This window comes from Pinus tabuliformis, chromosome 9, assembly GCF_031772625.1.
Source record: "Pinus tabuliformis cultivar Carrire ecotype Pingquan chromosome 9, CPIR1, whole genome shotgun sequence".
Classification (NCBI taxonomy): domain Eukaryota; kingdom Viridiplantae; phylum Streptophyta; class Pinopsida; order Pinales; family Pinaceae; genus Pinus; species Pinus tabuliformis.
The window spans coordinates 933342535-933361287 of record NC_142307.1 but is presented as its reverse complement, the minus strand read 5'-3'; the positions used below and the strand labels follow the sequence as shown (position 1 = coordinate 933361287).

Genomic DNA, 18753 nt, shown 5'->3' with positions numbered 1-18753 from the left:
GAATCAGATTGGACAGGTTTGCATATATGAAAGAAAATCTACCATGCATTATTCATCTAGTATGGGATCAAGAGTAGTTTCATGACATTGAATGCAATCAACCATTGCATTGTCCTCCACATCAGTAGAGCATAAAGGAGGAGTTAGTGCTTCTTGTGAAGCAATATGGATCAAGAGAATAGTTGATAAATTAAAGGTTCAAGAAACTCAAGCCACGGCTTTCTTTTGTAATAATGTTCATAAAGAATCATGTTTCATGCCAATACTATCATTAGAGAGTATGTATAAAAGAGGGAGATAAGACTGATCCATTGTAAATTTGTAACTCACAAGATCAACTAGAAGTGTTAAATTTTATGGTATGTTCCATGCTTGCAACAATTACTTCGATGTCTTATTAGCCCAATAACAACTTTACTTCAGATTCTAATAGCAATCACATTAAAACTTCAATAGCATTCACTTTAAATCATCATTGACAGTGATTGTAGATAAAACATCAACAATAAGTACAAGAAGATATGAGATGATAAGTGAATTTTATACTCAAGATGTCCAAGAGTCTCTTTGTAAATTGGATCACATATCTTTGTAAATTAAATTCTAGTAAGTTTGCACATTTACATTTTTACCCATATTTGTTGAAGTGTTGAAAAACCTGTAAATAATGGTGGGCAGTAACTCTTGGTAAGTATATTTATTTACATCTTTTTCCTTATCCAATCTTTTACGCAAATACTTGCTTAAATTATGGTAGGGATAGTAACTAATGGTAAATATGTTATTTGCGAGTATGAGTTATTTTCAATGAATGGTCATGTCCTTAGAGACATGACTCTTCAACACTAATTATTAGTTAATTATTCATTATTTATGATTGTTATATATATATATATGATTCATAAAAGGCTTCTAGGAAGGGGAATTAGCCCCTAGTTGCACTCTTTAACAAAAAGACATTTTTGCCAAGGCATTTACACAACTGTCATGTCCCTTCTCAAATGAATTAGTCACAAGTTGCAGCTACACAATTTTGGCATCATTTTTGGCTTAGGTGGAGGACCCCACACGCAGAACTTAGGAACTATAGGCAATTCGACTTTATTTATGGCAGCTAGTGGAATGTGGGGCCCACCCACATGCATAATTCGAACTTGGCCAAGGAATGTGTTGGAGGGAATTCGAACTAGTGGAAGGAGGGGCCCACAAGAGGCTAAGGGGGCCCAAAGTGATAAAAGAAGAAGGAGCTCTCATTTTGCAGCATTCTGATCATTTGACAAACAAACTTACCATGTACGCTCTGCTGCTTAGCGAGTCTACCGGTTGTTTAGCCACGAGTCTTCCACAGGGAGGATTCAACCTCTAGTTCGAGGGACTATGCTTGTTCGCCCTGGGGAGGCAGTTCCACAGAGATTGCAGGAATTCCAACATTGATTTACAGTTCATCCAACCACGCAGAGGACAAGACTGCGTGTTTTCTGGGCAGCCAGAAATACGCAAAAGAGGATTGAGACAGCCAAGAGGTCCCTAGCTTGCTGGGGGTTCCAAGAGCAGGAAAGGTAGAGGGTTGAGGACATTTTCTCAGAGTTTTGCAGCCAACCAGTCAGTGGTTACAACAGTACGCATTTCTGGGCAGAAGGACTGCGCAGTGGCCTCTAGCAGCAATTTTGTGGGACTTAGGAGAGCAGTCATCCGGGGAGCAAGGAATCAGCTATCACAGGTAAAAGCAACATTTTGAGGGGTGTTTTCAGGTGGATTTGCAGGCTGTTTCCTGCAAATCGAATTTGGCAGTAGTAGCCAAAGAGGGGCTCCAAGCAAGCCGAAAATCCAAATTCAAAATCAGAGAAATTTCCTTTTGAGTTTTTCTGAGTTTTTTCCAAGGAGTCTAAAGGCTGAAAGGACAGAATTTTTTGGGCAGTTTTTGGGCACATTCCAACAAGTCGAAGTTAGCAGATCAGCATTTTACTGGGACAGCGCAGTGCAGAGTGGTGCAGCAACTGAACAGCCATGATTTCAACTATTCCATCACCTGGGTTTGGTCCATCTTGTCCTTGAGACAATCCCAGGTGCACGACTTTGTTTATATATTGTACTCATGCTCTATATTTCATAAGATATGGCTCAACAGTTCCAATTTTACAGTGTTTCATGGGTGTTTGATGCATGTTTTTAATCTTGTACTACTGCACTGGTTATTTATTTGGAATATCAGTTAAATTCATGCTTAAGAACATTACAACAACAGTAAATTCGAAGGTCTAGGGAGATGCTTGGGTGGGAGTAAACAAAATGGCCATCAATGGGCACATTAGAAGTTTATGCTCTTTTTCCCTTCTAGTTGCTACGTCCACAATGTCACAAGAAGCATTGGCACATTAGCATTTCCATATCAACAGTGCCACATTAGCACTTGAGATGAAATAAGACATGCACACAACTTGAATTACAATTAGTTAGAATAAGATTCTATACATGCAAACCAGTTAGAAGCACAAGCACAATTATTAGTCAAGGAAAGATTGGATGGATTAAATTATAGAAAGCTTTGTTGTATGTGTATTTGATACCATAAGGAATGGGAGTTCAATTTCAAAAAATCCCAATGGTCTCTGGTCTTCTCACATCTATATTTCCTTTAAAATTTAACAATAATAGGATCAGCACTCCTTTTTTTGACCCAAATCTTCATTTTCCCTCTAACTTTGTTACATATTTCTTATATATTTTCCATCCAAATAAAATATTTCTATTATTTGTTGGAAACACTGAGAGGGGGGTGAATCAATATTTCTTATTACAATTTGTATTTATTAATTTTTCAAAGCATTAAGAATAAAGAAAAAAATTGACACATCAAAAGAACAATGCACAAGAAATTTTGGGTCGAAACCCATCCAGGAGAAAAACCACTGAACATTTTGCTAATATAGTTTATGAGTACAATGCTTTAGCTCCAACTGAGAGGGAAGCCCCAACTCCCTAGTACTCTAGAAAAGCATTCAAGTTTTAACAGGCAGCTCCGACCCCTGAAAAGATGCTCCTAAACCCTATTTTAAAAGCTCCTACTAGAAGGATGCTCCAACACCCTACAAGCTTCAACTTCCCCTAGCACCACCCTATCACCCTGAAGTATTTTCAAGCTCTAACCTGAAACAGACTTCATTCTTCTGTCCTGCACCACCCAACTACCCTGAAAAGTGAAATATAAAGGATAGAGTTGTGGGCTCCCGTATCAGGGGCAATGACCCACTTACAAAAGGATATTCAATGAAACCTTACAATTGTCCAATTCAAAATGATGAAGAATACACAATAATGCCCAACTTCAAACTAATCAAAACATCCAAATTCAAACTGCAGGAGGATACACAAACTTCATAAAACTGAAAACATACCTCAGTTTCTTTTGTTGTTGACCTTGCCTTAAAGATGTATCTCTGCCACTGTATTCAATGTTGTATGGAAACTAGTTTGTTGTTGTCTTCAAATAATGATAATGCCAATGCACCAAAGAAAAATTGTGCAACACGAGTCACTTCCTTCAACTTTTGTTAGCATTGTTCCTTTATTTCAATATCAAGGTTATGATATCACAAATTCTGCAAACCCTAGACGATTCTGAAGACTTCAAATGATGCAGTAAAGAGGACAAGGATGCAAGTATGACCTTAACTAAGCAACTCGAAATCTGAAACCCGTATACAACTGATGCGGCTACCATAGTGGGTCTGATTTAAGTGCCCTTCCATAAACCAAAACATTCAAACCCTTAAACTACAGATGCACGGACTCCTGGAACAACGATTCGAACCACAACATATGTTCTTTGTAGGATCAAACCCTAAGCATACCACAAATGATGCAACTATGCCACAGCAAATTTGGATTAATTACTGGAAGTGTATACCCTCAGTCCTGATGCCAGAACAAGACGAAATTTTCTGAGGTTAGACCCAGTTCAGTTTATGTCACGATTTCATGTTTTAAGAGGGCTAAACCCTTGACAAAAGAAAGGTAACAGAACCTTTTATAAACCCTCAACCAATATAAAGCTTCAAAAGTGGACAGTAGATCTCAGGACAGAGTGACGTTGATCTTCAGATTTCGTAATGCTAGATTAGGCTACTTCAGATTTTTGAGAGGGTCGCGAAGGATACACCGGTACAGAGATCATAAAACCCAATGCTTCAGGACATTGAATCACTTCAGCTACCCTTGTCTCAGACTAAATCAAGCCACGGGTCTGTACTGTAAGTCTTCTTCCAAACGAGGGCTGAAAAAATATCTGGTTAGGGCACTAAATTTCCAACATAAGGACCTTCAACAGCTCGGATCTCTGCCTTAATTCTTCATGCATCAATCACAGATCTTGGCTTCCACAGAAGTATGTCTGTATAGGGCTTGGTCTAATTTGAATGGGGCCAACGCCACCTTCAGAACAGCTTCAAGACTTCAAATAACGTTTACCTTGGATTACAATTTTAAAGCTAGAAGGAATATGCATTAGTTTCAGATGAAGTCCAGCATCATAAACCCTCGATCAAGCAGATCCGTTCCAGGAAAGAAGCAGAGATAGGCTTTAGAAATGTGTCAGAGAGCCAGCGAATAACCAAATCCCAGAAGCCACAAAAGAAACCCCAAAAACCTTCAGAAATCGACCTGCATGTAGATATTCAAGACTCCTCAAGGCCACAGATGCAAGATCAGAGAGATAATCCGAGTTGCTTCAAATCAGCATTGAATCAAACATAATTTGGAGGAGAATGTTCTTTCTTTTATAGAGGAGAAAGAAGCTTCTAGGAGCCGACATGAGCTAGGAGGGAAATGTAATTTGAAATTTCAATTTCAATTGGAGCAAAATATTCCCTCCATTTTGGACCATATAATTTGAATTTTGAATTAATAAAAAAATTATGACCTCAACAATTAAATTTAACCCCTTCATAAATATTTAAGCTTTTAATGAAGGTCCTTTCTATCCACATGATATGTGCCATCGCTTTAGTCAATAATATGCTGCCACATCATCACCCCTTTTGGGGCCTTTGGCCACAAAATGGGGGCACCAACTTTAATTTAACATATTTATCAAACCGTGAGGAGTCTCGTGACATACCAATAACCATTGGAATCGGCATGACGAAGACTATCTGATGATGATGGTCATGAGCCCTAGAGACTTGAATTTCCCTGTCATTTTTAAATTTTGCCCTTGAGAGCAGGGCTCCTTCTGGCTGCTGCTTGGGTTGATATAAATGAGAATCACTTTTCAACATTATTCAGCTTCTCTTTCATTAAAGAAACATTGAGTTCCAACTCAGTACCTTGATACTGAGATTCTGGAAAAACAAACTTACTAATAGCATTGGCACTTAATTAAAAGAATCTTTCGGAACCAAATATGAAGAATCGAATTCAGGAGTCTTGCTCAACTGGAACAGAAGAGGAGCATAAACATGAAGATCTAAATTGGGTTGCCAAAATTGATGAAACAACCCTGTTCAATTAAGATAAGAGTTTTATCTTTTTAAGCCCCAAGGTTTAGCTTGATTGGTATATGCTCTTGTGCTAAGTCCATGGAAGTCTCGAGATCAAACTGCAATGGACCCTTGGGGGTTACCAGCAGCTGGCAACCAATCCGTCTTCCATCAGAAATTCTGGCAAAGAAATGGGAGAGATCCACAAGAGGAGGTATGGTATTAGAAGCCTCATTCTTCGCTGAAGTGTTGAGGGTGGGGAGATTGTTTTTTCGAACAAAAAGACATTTTATCTTCTTGTGATACTGTTTCTTTGTCTAAAAACTCAGGAAAAACTGTCTTGAATTTCATAGCAGGAACCTTTTCACTGATTATATTGATTTGTAATTTTCGTAAACTCCTGGTATGATTTTCTTTTATTAGCAAAAAGAGAAACAATAAGATTCCTTCATGTGTTACATCTGGGTCTGAAGGTTACCTAGCATTTCCTTTTCCCCACCTCCACTTCATTTCAATGACCAAACTGTTAACAATTAATGTTATTCAACTCGCAACTAAATCAAGCTAGAATTTTCAAAACATGTACCCAACAAACAAATTATCTAAACATATCATCATCAAGCCAACACTCAATGTACTTGTATGTCTCTCTCTATCTCAGGTCAAAAATGGGATGCACTGTTTAATTAAAAACAAAAATGAAAATGCAATCAAATACTAACTCATGATTCAGAACATAACGAAGAGAATTTCCAAGAGTATGGTCCTCGTCATTGAATGCAAAAGTTGAAGAACTTGGATTTTCAACAGAGCCCAATTCCATTGCAACACCACTTATTTTCCTGCAGAAAACAAATTGAATGAAAATGTCATATTTTTCTTTTACAAAGGCAAGGTTTATTTTCCTGCCAAAAACAAATAGAATTGAGATATTCAAATGTTTGACTTAGAAAAACAAAAACTTGCTGAGAATGGCATTTGTATTGATCTGAATGCCAACAATGCATCCTTTTCTAAGAGATCATATTCCATACCTTCAGCCTAAAGTTTAAACAGGGCACACGTTGTACATCCACACTAAGACCACTTTGGAAACGCAATACAGGAATTTGAGATTCTTTCTAGCAAAAAATGTTTGAACTTGTTTATATGACTATCTTGGAAATAAATGTTGACATTGTGTGGTGCAAGTCCAAAAAGAGGGGCAATTATAGTTTGTTTGTCAGAATTTTCTGTTCTCTTGAAGTCATTTGCATCTTCCTTAGTAATCCAAAACAAAATTCAGTTCAAACCAATTTCCATTTCCCTCTTTAGGAAAATAGGATGCATACATTTACTAAAAAATGGCCTCTATTACAATCGTTGCAGCAATACATCACACTTCTAATTCATCATACATCATATTTATAGCACCCCTACTTGGTCACATGGTTTAACCCTCTAACCTCTATAATTATCATTACACAGCTCTCAAGTCATTAACATAACGTAAAAATATCAATGACTCCTAACATAAATGTTAATGAGTGGTTAGATGGTTAAACCACCTAATCTCAACATTTATCATTACATTGCTCTTAAGTCATGAATATAAAATGACATAAATATTAGTGACTCCTAACATAAATGTTATTAAGTATTACCACTCTAACACCATATCTTCATTTCCTCTTTTCAAAGTGTGTGTTCTTTTAGGGAATGATTTATATTTTAAATCCTACATCTATTTTGTTGAAAATTGTAGCAAGTGAAGGTCTTCTAGCTTGTGCCTTAGCCAGAAAGACCACGTGTTTGTCCTTCTCCTACCATGGTTCCAAATCATGAGATAGACTTCAATTCATGCATAGTGTTGGAGGCTCAATTACGTGGAGCCTTCTTCAGTTTAACTAGTTGGGTAGCAATTACGAGTTCAGATAGAACGAGTTGGAACTTCAATCATTGATTGAAGGACGAGTTGCGACTCCAGTGTTGATTGGAGAGAGAGAGTTCACTCTCAATTAACTTGTCAATCAACCACTCGAGTTCTAAATTTGTACTAGCCTAATTTAGCATGGATCGAATCTATAAAGGAAGGACAAAAGCACGAGGATTATTCATTGTTGTGCGCACAAATTTTTTAGACAATCCAATTTGTTGTGGTGTGTGTATCCTTGAGGAGCAAAAGCGCACAAGTTTTAGGAGCATATTTGAGCTACAAAATAGGAGTCCAAGTGCGCACAAAAATAGGAGCCTAGTGCGTTACATAATAGGACATTTTGTGCACAAGGAGATAGGCCTAGTGCGCAAGGTAATAGGGCCAGGAAGTGCACAAAGGATTAGGAGCAACGATCAAGAGTTCGCAAGGTGAGTCCAAGCTAGTTTAGCAAGTGAAAAATGTGTTCTCAGAGAGACAGACTGCCTTGTAGGAGATTCAATTGCTCAAGCTCAATCAATAAAATACTACAACAAAGAAAGCAGGTTCTCCCATTTGGGTATCTTGGGTAAATAATCGTGAAAAAATTGTGTGATCTATTTTTATCTCTGTGTTTTTATTTTGTTGCTTATACGTTGCTAAGAAACTCTGTATCTTGGTGAAAGTGAATTTGGTTTCAGTTTTCAGTTGCCTAGTTTTCAATAATTCACTAAGTAGTTGCAGAGTTTCATGGAAAATTAACATGGTAACAGAGCAGGGATCAATATAAAAACCAGCACCAAGTTGATCAATTAGTGAATAGTACAGATCACAGTTTTGAAGAGCAGTTCTTTGGATAGAAGTATGGTGTTCCAAGGACTAAGGGAAGATCACTATTTGTTGGAATTTCTAAGTCTAACTGTTAGAAACCCTTCATGTACTTTACTGATTTATTCCCACCTACTTGTTCTGTTAATTAACAAGTTCTTTACCATGTAAATACTAGAAATAAATCCAAGTACATGCTCAACACATTACAGATCATCAACTGAAGGAAACAAAACAAGCACACAAGTGACACCGTTGTTTTTGGACCAATGTCCCCAGAAGAACCCAATGCGGGAAAACCAGTGCAACTATCTGAGGGTTTTATCATTATGCAGTTTCTAAATACAATCTAGGTGCCAAAACTGACTCACCCAACAAAGAATAATCTCGGCAGTAGTCCCTCTCAGTCGAAGACAGATGTTCCGGCTGAAACCCCGGATAATCACTCCGGCAGCTTCACAGCTCCAATCTGCCCCACGAAACCCCAACATCAGCCTCTAGGGACAGCATCAACCCTTTTTGGCCCAACGTTTGCCTAATGTCACTTTGGCTTGGCCTGTGTCAGCCTCTGGAGGCACTGCGTCAACCGTCTGGCCCTCTGTGTCACCCACGCTGGTCCTTTGAGGCACTGCGCAGCTCCTGGCTACCTCTGCGTCCCTGGCTACCTCTGCGTGAGCCCAAGTTGCCTCTGCGTGAACCCCTCGCTAGTTTTGCGTCCCTCACTCTCGGCTATTGTGCTGATCCTTGCGTCCCTCACTCTCGGCTACTGTGCTGATCCTCCTGGTGCTATCTCTGCCCCTCTGCTTGTGTATTCACTACCCCTTAGTTGCAACTCTGATCACTCTCTCGACTTCTTCAGCAAACACAGCTCCAGAAAGTCGAAATCTTGATCAACTTGGTGTGTTCTCCAAGTGACCCTCAAGCCTCCTCTTATACTTTTCTCGTTGACAATTCAACAACCGAAATTAACTCCCTAATCAATGGCTAAGATTAGATCTGGCTTGATCCATGACTTTTGGACCCTTCTAACACAATTTTATATTAATTCACATTAATATTTTATTTTCCCTAAGTTTAGACTTAGGGACTCCATTAAAAATATTAATTATTTTAATATCCCTCAAATTGTTTAGAATCTACCCAAACCATTTCTGGGTATTGGAGATCTCATGTGTTTTAGCCTCTCCACCAATTTTCGCGGCTAGAGCACATCCAATGCTACCCCAAATCAACACTATTTAGAGGGAGCCTCAAATTTCTGTGCACGGAAGGAGCAAATATATGTGAAGATAATGAGGTGTTAGAGTTTGTGAAGCAGCAAATAGTGCCACCTACAGATGCCTAACAGGTGGCCCAACATAACAAAAATGACACCAAAACGAGGAGGATCATTCTTGAGGGGATCAAAGACCATATTATCCCTCATCTCCATGTGAAGAAGACAAGATATGAGATGTTTATAGCCATCTTAGATTTGTATCAAGGTTTCAATGATTCCACAAAGCTTTCTCTCAAAAAGAAGTTAAGAAGTATCCGGATAAGCAAAGGAGATCCCATCATCACATATATTTCAAAGTTCACTCAGATTCGAGACGAGCTAGGTGGTGTGGACGAGATAGTAGCAAAAAAAGACCCTGTGAGTCTTATGCTTTTGTGACTCCAAAAGTCTTGGTATAGTTCCCAGGATGCAATAAGTGCAAAGAGAATATTCCTAGTTGGGAAAGGTTATGTAGTCATTGTGTTCAAGAAGAGAGCTGGTAGAGAATCTCCAACAGAGGACGACAAGAGCTTTGCCCTAGCAAGAAAAGGTAGTAGATCCATGGGCAAGAAGGGCAAAGGCAAGGTCGAGACCAAGGTTGCACGAAACGGGGAAATGGGTACGAGTTTCCGAAACGGGAAGCAATACGAAACACAACCTCCCTAAATTTTGGAAACGGGGAAACGTGAATATATATATATATATATATATATATATATATATATATTAGGACATTTAAGAAATATGTGCAATCATAAAGCATATATGATACATTCTAATTTATTACATTATGATAACACTGTCAATTGTCAATGCATAAACTATAAGTATCTAAATTTGCATCACATTTAGTCATGAATAATCACATAATGAAAATAGAAATATCCAAAATCAGCCACGAGAAATTTCTAATTTCTTGTCTCGTGCTTGATTGGGAGTCTCCTCCTACATAGTCGAACGACCTTAATGCTCTTGATTAAATACAAGTTTCATACCCTAGTACCCTACATTCTCTTGATTATTGGGAGTCTCCCCTGCATAGAGGGCTTGGTTCTCTTGATTAAATACAAGTTCCATACCCTAGTACATGATAAAATCCAATGGAAACATTGCAATCCCCCCAATCCTGAAATCCTAAAAAACAGATAAGTCTGCTGGATTTTGAGTGAGATCTAAAATTCTACTTTCTCCATATGAAATCCAATGAGCGCGAAACCACTCTCAAACATCCTGAGTCATTTCATGGTAATGTTAAAAATTTAAGTAAAAGGATGAAAATGAAAAATAAAGGAGAATATCACTTTTACTTTAAGAATTTAACATTACCATGAACTGCATATCAACACTAGGGCAAAAGTTCACTTTTATAACTTTAGACAGGCATCTGGAAGCAACTAGAAGTCACTAGGCTAACGTAAGAATAGATTAGAAAACAAATAAAAAATAAAATAAAAAAATAAAACACAAGTAAATGCTGAAACGTGGGTCGTACGGCCCTGAAACGCATTTCAGGCCGTACTGGCCACGTTTCAGTTTCGTGAAACGTGGTAGTACGGCCTGAAACGCGTTTCAGGGCCGTACCAAACGCGTTTCAGCGTTTCGTACCCGTTTCCATACGGAAACGCCCTTCTGCCCCACGTTTCCTGCAACATAGGTCGAGACCAATCAGACGGGCAAGAAGAAGCATAAGGATTTGAGCAAGGTCAAGTGCTTCCATTGCCATGAGTTTAGTCACTATGCCACCAAGTGTCCTAACAAGAAGAAGGGGTCTAGTAAGGATCATGCGGCTGCGACAGCAGAGGTAGATGGGTTTTCTTCTCAGTTCGAGAAAGATTTCTCATTGATAGCTTGCATGGCAAGCTCAGTAGGCAACAGCATATGGTATATTGATTCAGGATAAGTAGCAATCAATAGATTTTGTTTGTTGCAAGATTATTGGATTCTACTTGGATTATTATAAGAAAACAACTCAAAAGAGAACCATAATTTTAGTTGCTCCAGCATTTTTGTGAATATTCCTTTGGGTTTCTTTGATGGGGAAGCCAAAGAAAATCTTTGCAAAGGAGGAGCTTTTCTCAGATGTTCTGATATGCAATGCTTTTATTTATAAATGGGATGTGGCTATGGAATAAATTCAAAGGTTGAATTATTGGCTTTATGGATGTTATTAGCCTTTGCTGCTAGTAAGGGACTTCAAAGGCTACAAGTTTGCAAGGACTCAAGATTTATCATCAACTAGATGTCGGCACTGTCAAATTTTCAGGTCATCAATTTAGAACATTGGAAAAGCGGGACACAAGAAGTTAGAGAACTTTTCCAAGACCTTTCATTCAATCATGTGTTCAGAGAATTGAATGGTAAAGTTGATATATTGTCAAAAAAAGTTGTGGGTTTAAATGAAGGTCAACTTTACTTTGGAGAAGTATTGGATTCAACAACTATGGTAAGGGAAACATTTCAGCTTTTTTAGCGATTAGCTATCATAGACAAATTTATTGTTTTAGATAATATTTAGCTATAGTCTATGTGGATGACTATATGTTTTATTATGTGGGAAGTAAAGTTATTTTTTTATAGACTTGTTGAGGTCAATATGTTGATGTTGATTAGATAGCAAATATGAGGTTCTTTTTTAATCTAAAAGCATTATATATGTAATGTTGATTTGGGGTAGCATCGGATCTACTCTAGCCACAAAATTCGCTGGAGAGGCTGGGGCACATGAGATCTCCAATACCCAGAAAGGGTTTGGGCAGATTCTAAACAAATCATGAGATATTAAAAAAATTAATATTTCTAATGGAGTCCCTAAGTCTAAACTTAGGGAAAATAAAATATTAATGTGTATTAATATGAATCCGTGTTAGAATGATCCAAAAGTCATGGATCAAGCCAGATCTAATCTTAGTCGTTGATTAGGGACTTAATCTCGGACATTGATATGTCGACAGGAAAAGTATAAGAGGAGGCTTGAGGGTCACTTGGAGAATACACCAGAGTGATTAGTGATTCTATTTTCTAGAGTGGGTTTGCTAAGAGAGATAGAATCAGTGATCAGGAGAGCAGCTAAGGGGCATTGAGTACAAAGAAACAGAGAAGGCAGAGATTGTGCCGAGAGAGCAACTCAGCAGCCAAGGAGAGTGACGCAGAGCCAGCAAAAGCTCACACAGGGCCACGCAGAGGTAGCCAAGTGCTATGCAGAGCACCAGAGAGGCTAGCGTGTCTGACGCAGAGGCCCAAGAAAGCTAACGCAGGGCTAATGTGAGACAGAGAGGCGCTGACGCAGTCCAGATTGGGCAGACGCTGGGGTTGCAGAGCAGTTTTGTAATGAGGAGCTGCCAGAAGGATTTTCCGAGGTTTCAGCCAAGAGATTTTTCTCAAACTGTGAGGTATAGCTGCTAAGGAAATTCTCTGTTGGGTAGGCCAGTTTCAGCACCCAGATTGTACTCTGATATTGCTTAATAAGAAAACCCCCAGATAATTGCACCGTTTTCCCGCATTGGGTTTTTCAGGGACATTGGTCCAAAAATAATGGTGTCATGTGCTGTGTTTGTTCTTGTATCTTTTAGTTGCTTATCTGTAATATGTTGAGCATGCACCGGTGTTTATTTTCAGTGTTTACTTTGTAAATAACTTGTTAAAGAAAAATAACAAGTAGGTAGGAATAAATCAGAAAAAGTGCAGGAAGGGTTTCTAAACTAAGTAAACTTAGAAACTTCAACATGGTATCAGAGCGTGATTGCAGATCACGGGAGGACTAAAAGACATCAGCCGAGCGGAGCAATAGCAGCAGAAAACAGTTGTCCCGAGGTGACAGAAGTTGTTTCTAACAGTGCAAAAGCTAAGAAGTGTGACACAGAGCCAGCCAAAGCCACACAGAAGAAGTCGGGCGCTGCGCAGAGCCTTAGAGAGGCCAGCGTTGCTGACGCAGAGGGCCAGAGGGCTAACGCAGGGCATCCCAGGGATGACGCAAACCCATCTGGGGTGACACACAGCTAGCGTGAGGCAGAGAGGGGCTAACGCAGTTCATAAAGAGGCAGTTGCTGGAGTCTAGAAGGCTGCAGAAATATTGCAGAGTGGAGTTGGTGAGGTACTATAGTCAGAATAGTACCTGACAGAGCAGGCCCAGAGGAGTTGTTACCGAGGGTTTCTAACCGAGGAACCAAGATCAGCAGTGCAATTGCACAAGACGATCAGAGTAGGGGGCATCTTGACAAGCGGCAGAAGGATTTCCAGGAGGGAAATCAGGACTTAGAGGGAGTCCAGAAGAGAACTTCTAGACGGGAAGTAGAGACTCGGAGGAGTCAAACAGAGAACTTCCAGGAGGGAAGTAGAGGAGCGTCATGGCACTACACGGGAAAAGAGAGCAGGACACATTGGACGGAGCATCGAACTTCGCAGTCTGGAAGGCCAGAATCTTATCAGTGCTACACAGGAATCGTGTCAAAAACTTCGCCTTGAAGGTTATAGCTATCCCAGTCGACCCCAATGATAACGACAAGTACGAAGAGGCGATGGCGAGGGCCAAGTGCATTATCCTTAACGAGGTCAAGGATCATGTGGTACCACATATAGCCAAGAAGGAAATGGCAATTGAGATGTGGGAGGCTCTCAAGAACCTGTACCAGCATACTTTTGTGCAGAGAAGAATGCCACTTGAGAACCAGATGAGGTCGTATCAGATGAAGAAGGGTCAAACGATTGACACCTTCCTCGGAGGACTGAATGAGATCCAAGACCAGTTGACAGCTATAGGAGCGACACCGGATCAGGAGCTTATGGTGAGGACAGCCCTGAATGTTGTCTCAGAAGATTGGGAAGTGTTTGTATAGAGTATCTTGGGCAGAGGGACTCTCCCACCTTGGGACGAGATGTCGACAACTCTTCGCCAGGAAGAGATCAAACGGCAATCGAAGACAGGTAGCAGCAGCAAAGGGATCAAGGTCAAGCAAGAGAAGGGGGATGTGGCCCTAGCATCTGAGGGAAAGCAGGAGAAGCGGAAGAAGAAAGATCTCTCCAAGATCAAGTGCCTCCATTGTGGAGAGATGGGTCATTATGCGACCCAGTGCCCAAGGAAGAAGAGTAAGGGAGAGTCTTCTGAGACCAAGGCAACGCCAGCAAGGGCAGAGAAGGAAGTTTTGACAGACAATGATTGTGCCATGAGTGCACACACGCCACTTGAGCGGAAGTGGGAGACATCGAGCTGTAGTCAGGCAAACTACAGGCGATGAGGGGCAGGATCCTCAAGGTACCCAGCCTCTTGGATTAGACCTTGCTATGGGAGCCTCGACGAGGAGTAGCAGGACTGGTTAGGTGGGTAGAGACGGATGCAGATGGAACGGCAGAGAGAGCTACAGTGCAGGAGTCCCAAGATAGCGCAAAGCTAGCAGGCTACAGCAGTGCGAGAGGCACGGGAGTGTTGCACTAGTGCAGGAAGGCACAGCGAGGTGTGCAACGGCGTGAAATGCAGGGATTTGTTGCTGCAGCACAGAGGTCAAAGAGAGGGAGCACTTGTTAGTGGCAGAGGAAGCTTCAGCATCAGTGGGTGTTTATAGCCCAACAGGGAGGTCATTTGGGAGATCAATTACTTACTTCTCAGTAACTGAGTTGCAGTGCAGCAGTGGGCAGCACGATGCAGCATGATGAGAGGAGGTGCAGTGCGGATGCAGTGCTGGAAGAAAGGACCAGCAGCACGGATGCAGAGGGAGTTGTCGTACAGATACAGTAGTGGCAGTGGTAGAACCATGGGCAGCAGTACAGGATGCAGCAGTGCAGAGAATGTTGGGCAGGAAGGCCTAGCATCAGCACACATACCGATGCCGGATGATCAGAGTAATACTCAATGTGCAGTATTGCTAGAGCATAGTCCTCGGTAAGAGGGAGTGTTGATTTGGGGTAGTATCGGATGTGCTCTAGCCACGAAATTTGGTGGAGAGGTTGGGGCACATGAGATCTCCAATACCTAGAAAGGGTTTCAGCAAATTCTAAACAGATTAAGAGATATTAAAATAATTAATATTTTTAATGGAGTAATATGAATCTGTGTTAGAATGGTTCAAAAGACATGGATCAAGCCAGATTTAATCTTAGTCGTTGATTAAGGACTTAATCTCGGTCGTTGATATGTCAACAGGAAAAGTATAAGAGGAGGCTTGAGGGTCACTTGGAGAATACACCAGAGTGATCAATCATTCTATTCTCTAGAGCGGGGTTTGCTAAGAGAGATAGAATCAATGATCGGGAGAGCAGCTGAGGGGCATTGAGTACAGAGCAATGTTACTTGGGAGCGGGAGTGAAAGCGGGGAGCGAGAGCGAAAACGGGAGCGGGAGCGACATTTTCATAAGCTCCCGGTTTGGGAGCGAATCCCGGAGCGTTTTTTATATAATATATATATATTTATATTTTGATACATATATGTCAACAAAAACATGTAGAATAATGAATTAGATATAAAAAACATAAAAAAACATAGATTGAACCATACAACAACAATCATCTAGAAGTTATAATCTTCATCAACCACATCCACAAGTTAGTAACATAGTAACATACAACATATTGAGTCTCATGATTCATCAATATTAAAGTTTCAAGCTTTCAAAATTCAATATATAACATTTATCATCATTGATCACCAAAGTTGTACTTGTAAGCTAAGTGTAACCATTACAACAAATAATATCTAACATGAAATGAAATGTTATAAAATGAAATGAAATGAAACAACTTTCAACGTTCATGAAGCATCATATTCATAATTATTACTAATGAGTTATAATTGCCAACTTCAAACTTAAATTGTCATATATTGCTTAAAAAAATATCATAATAAATATGAAAGAGACAATAGTTATAAAAGCTACTAGAAACTAGAAAAGAGAAGTAAATCTATTATCTATTTCTTATGCTTGGGCCTCTTGCCACCACGAGAAATGTCTAATTTTTTAGTCTTGTTGGAAAATCAGGATCTTTGTCATTAATATCACCCTCTAAGCATTAATATCCAGAGGTATCTTTGTCATTACCTTTGTATCTGTATAGGGATCTTTGTCATTAATATCACCCTCTAAGCATTAACATAAGATAGAACAAGCATAGCATGTCAAGTCAAGATTTTGTTTGAGTGATGCGTACATTTTTAGGAGGGTCGTGATAGAGGAGTTCAACAACCAATGTCACTAACATCAAGGTACATAGAGGGATTGGTGCTCTTGATTAAATACGAGTTCCATACCCTAATACATGACAAAATTCAATGGAAACATTGCAATTCCCCAATCCTGAAATCCTGAAAAATTGATAAGTCTGCTGGATTTTGAATGAAATCTAAAATTCTACTTTCTCCATATGAAATCCAATGAGGCCGGAACCACTCTCAAACATCCTGAGTCATTTCATGGTAATGTTAAAAATTTAAGTAAAAGGATGAAAATGAATATTAAGGAGAATGTCACTTTTACTTTAAGAATTTAACATTACCATGAATAGCATATCAATGCTAGGGCCTAGACTTGATCATTAAGCTACCCCACTCAAAAATTATTTGTTTCTTTCAAAAATAATTGCATTTCAAACATTACTACAAAAAAAAAAATGCAAAAAAGGCAAATCGCTCCCGAAAAGGCAGGGAGCGAAATTTTTTTTAGGTAGCGCACTCCCGACCCACTCCCTAGTCGCTCCCGCTTGGAGCGCGGATTGGGAGCAGGATCGAAGGGGGTGGGGGGCGCTCCCCCGCAACATAGGTACAGAGAAACAGAGAAGGCAGAGATTTTGCCGGGAGAGCAGCGCAACAACCAAGGAGAGTGACGCAGAGCCAGCAAGGGCTCATGTAGGGCCATGTAGAAGCAGCCAAGTGCTACGCAGAGCACCAGAGAGGCCAGCGTGTCTGACGCAGAGGCCCAGAAAGCTGACACAGGGCCTCCTGGGGCTGACGCAGGGCCAGCGTGAGACAGAGAGGGGCTGACGTAGTCCAAATTGGGCAGACGCTGGGGTTGCAGAGCAGTTTTGTGCTGAGGAGCTGCCAGAAGGATTTTCCGGGGTTTCAGCCAGGAGATTTCTCTCAAACTATGAGGTATAGCTGCTAAGGAAATTCTCTATTGGGTAGAACAATTTCGGCACCTAGATTGTACTATGATATTGCTTAATGAGAAAATCCTCAGATAGATGCACCGGTTTTCCCGCATTGGGTTTTTCCGGGGACATTGGTCCAAAAATAATGGTGTCATGTGGTGTGTTTGTTCTTGTTTCTTTTAGTTGCTGATCTGTAATATGTTGAGCATGCACTGGTGTTTATTTTCAGTATTTACTTTGTAAATAACTTGTTAAAGAAAAATAACAAGTAGGTAAGAATAAATCAGAAAAAGTGCATGAAGGGTTTCTAAACTAAGTAAACTTAGAAACTTCAACATGTAATCTACCTTTGATTCACTCTAAGAATAACAAGGAGGTTTTTTTTTGTTGAAAAAAAAATAATGTCATCGATTATTTTGTACCTATCATCTTGGATGAGCTCGGTAGTCAGTGCACAAGAAAACTTGCTTTTGGAGTATTCCACCAATAGTTGAGCTTTCCAATCTTCTGTGATCTCCATGAGTTAGCATGTTGTTGGTTTCCTAGAAAGTGCATCAACCACAACATTATTTTTTCCCCTTACGTACTCGATGTCAAAATCATAGGCTTGGATCTTACTTACCCACTTTTGTTGTCTTTCATTTAGGTCCTCTGCCCACTTTTGTTGTCTTTCATTTAGGTCCTCTTGCTTCAAGAAGTGACGTAAGTTGTTGTGACATGTTTTGACCACAAACCTGCTCCCTACCAAGTATTATCTGAATTTCGCCAAAGCGTGCATAATGGCTAGCATCTCTTTGTCGTATATGGAGTAGAGTCTCCCAAAATCCTAGAGTTTCCAACTTTCGAATGCAATCGAGTGGCCCTTCTCCTATCCCTTCTCCTGGCACATCACACTCCAATACAAAAGGTTAGATGAAGTCAGGAAGTGCCAATACCAAGCATGGTTTCATCACCTCCTTAAGCTTGTTAAATGCTTTGTCTAACTCTTATGTCCATCTAAAATCCCCTTTCTTTGCCAAATCTGTCAATGGTGCACCTAACTGAGAGAATCCTTTGACAAATCACTTGTAATAGCTGCAAATTACAAAGAATCCTCGTAACTTTGTCAGGTTCCTTGGTGTAGACCAATCAAACATTGCTTGCATTTGTTGGAATCATGATTGCCATTACAACAAAACCCGCAGGTGTTAATAAATGAACACATCACCAGAGTTAACAGATTCTCAAG

General features: G+C 40.0%; 1 protein-coding gene across 2 annotated transcripts in view; it reads right to left on the bottom strand.

Moving 5' to 3' along the window:
- Positions 1 to 18753, bottom strand: part of RPC14 (RNApolymerase 14 kDa subunit) — a 171599-nt gene that overhangs the window by 101957 nt on the left and 50889 nt on the right. For both annotated transcript variants that reach the window (XM_089439707.1, XM_089439706.1), the window contains one exon: positions 6200 to 6319. In XM_089439707.1, coding sequence (XP_089295833.1) covers positions 6200 to 6300 — 101 coding nt within the window. In that variant the 5' untranslated portion in view covers positions 6301 to 6319. The remainder of the gene's footprint in view (positions 1 to 6199; positions 6320 to 18753) is intronic.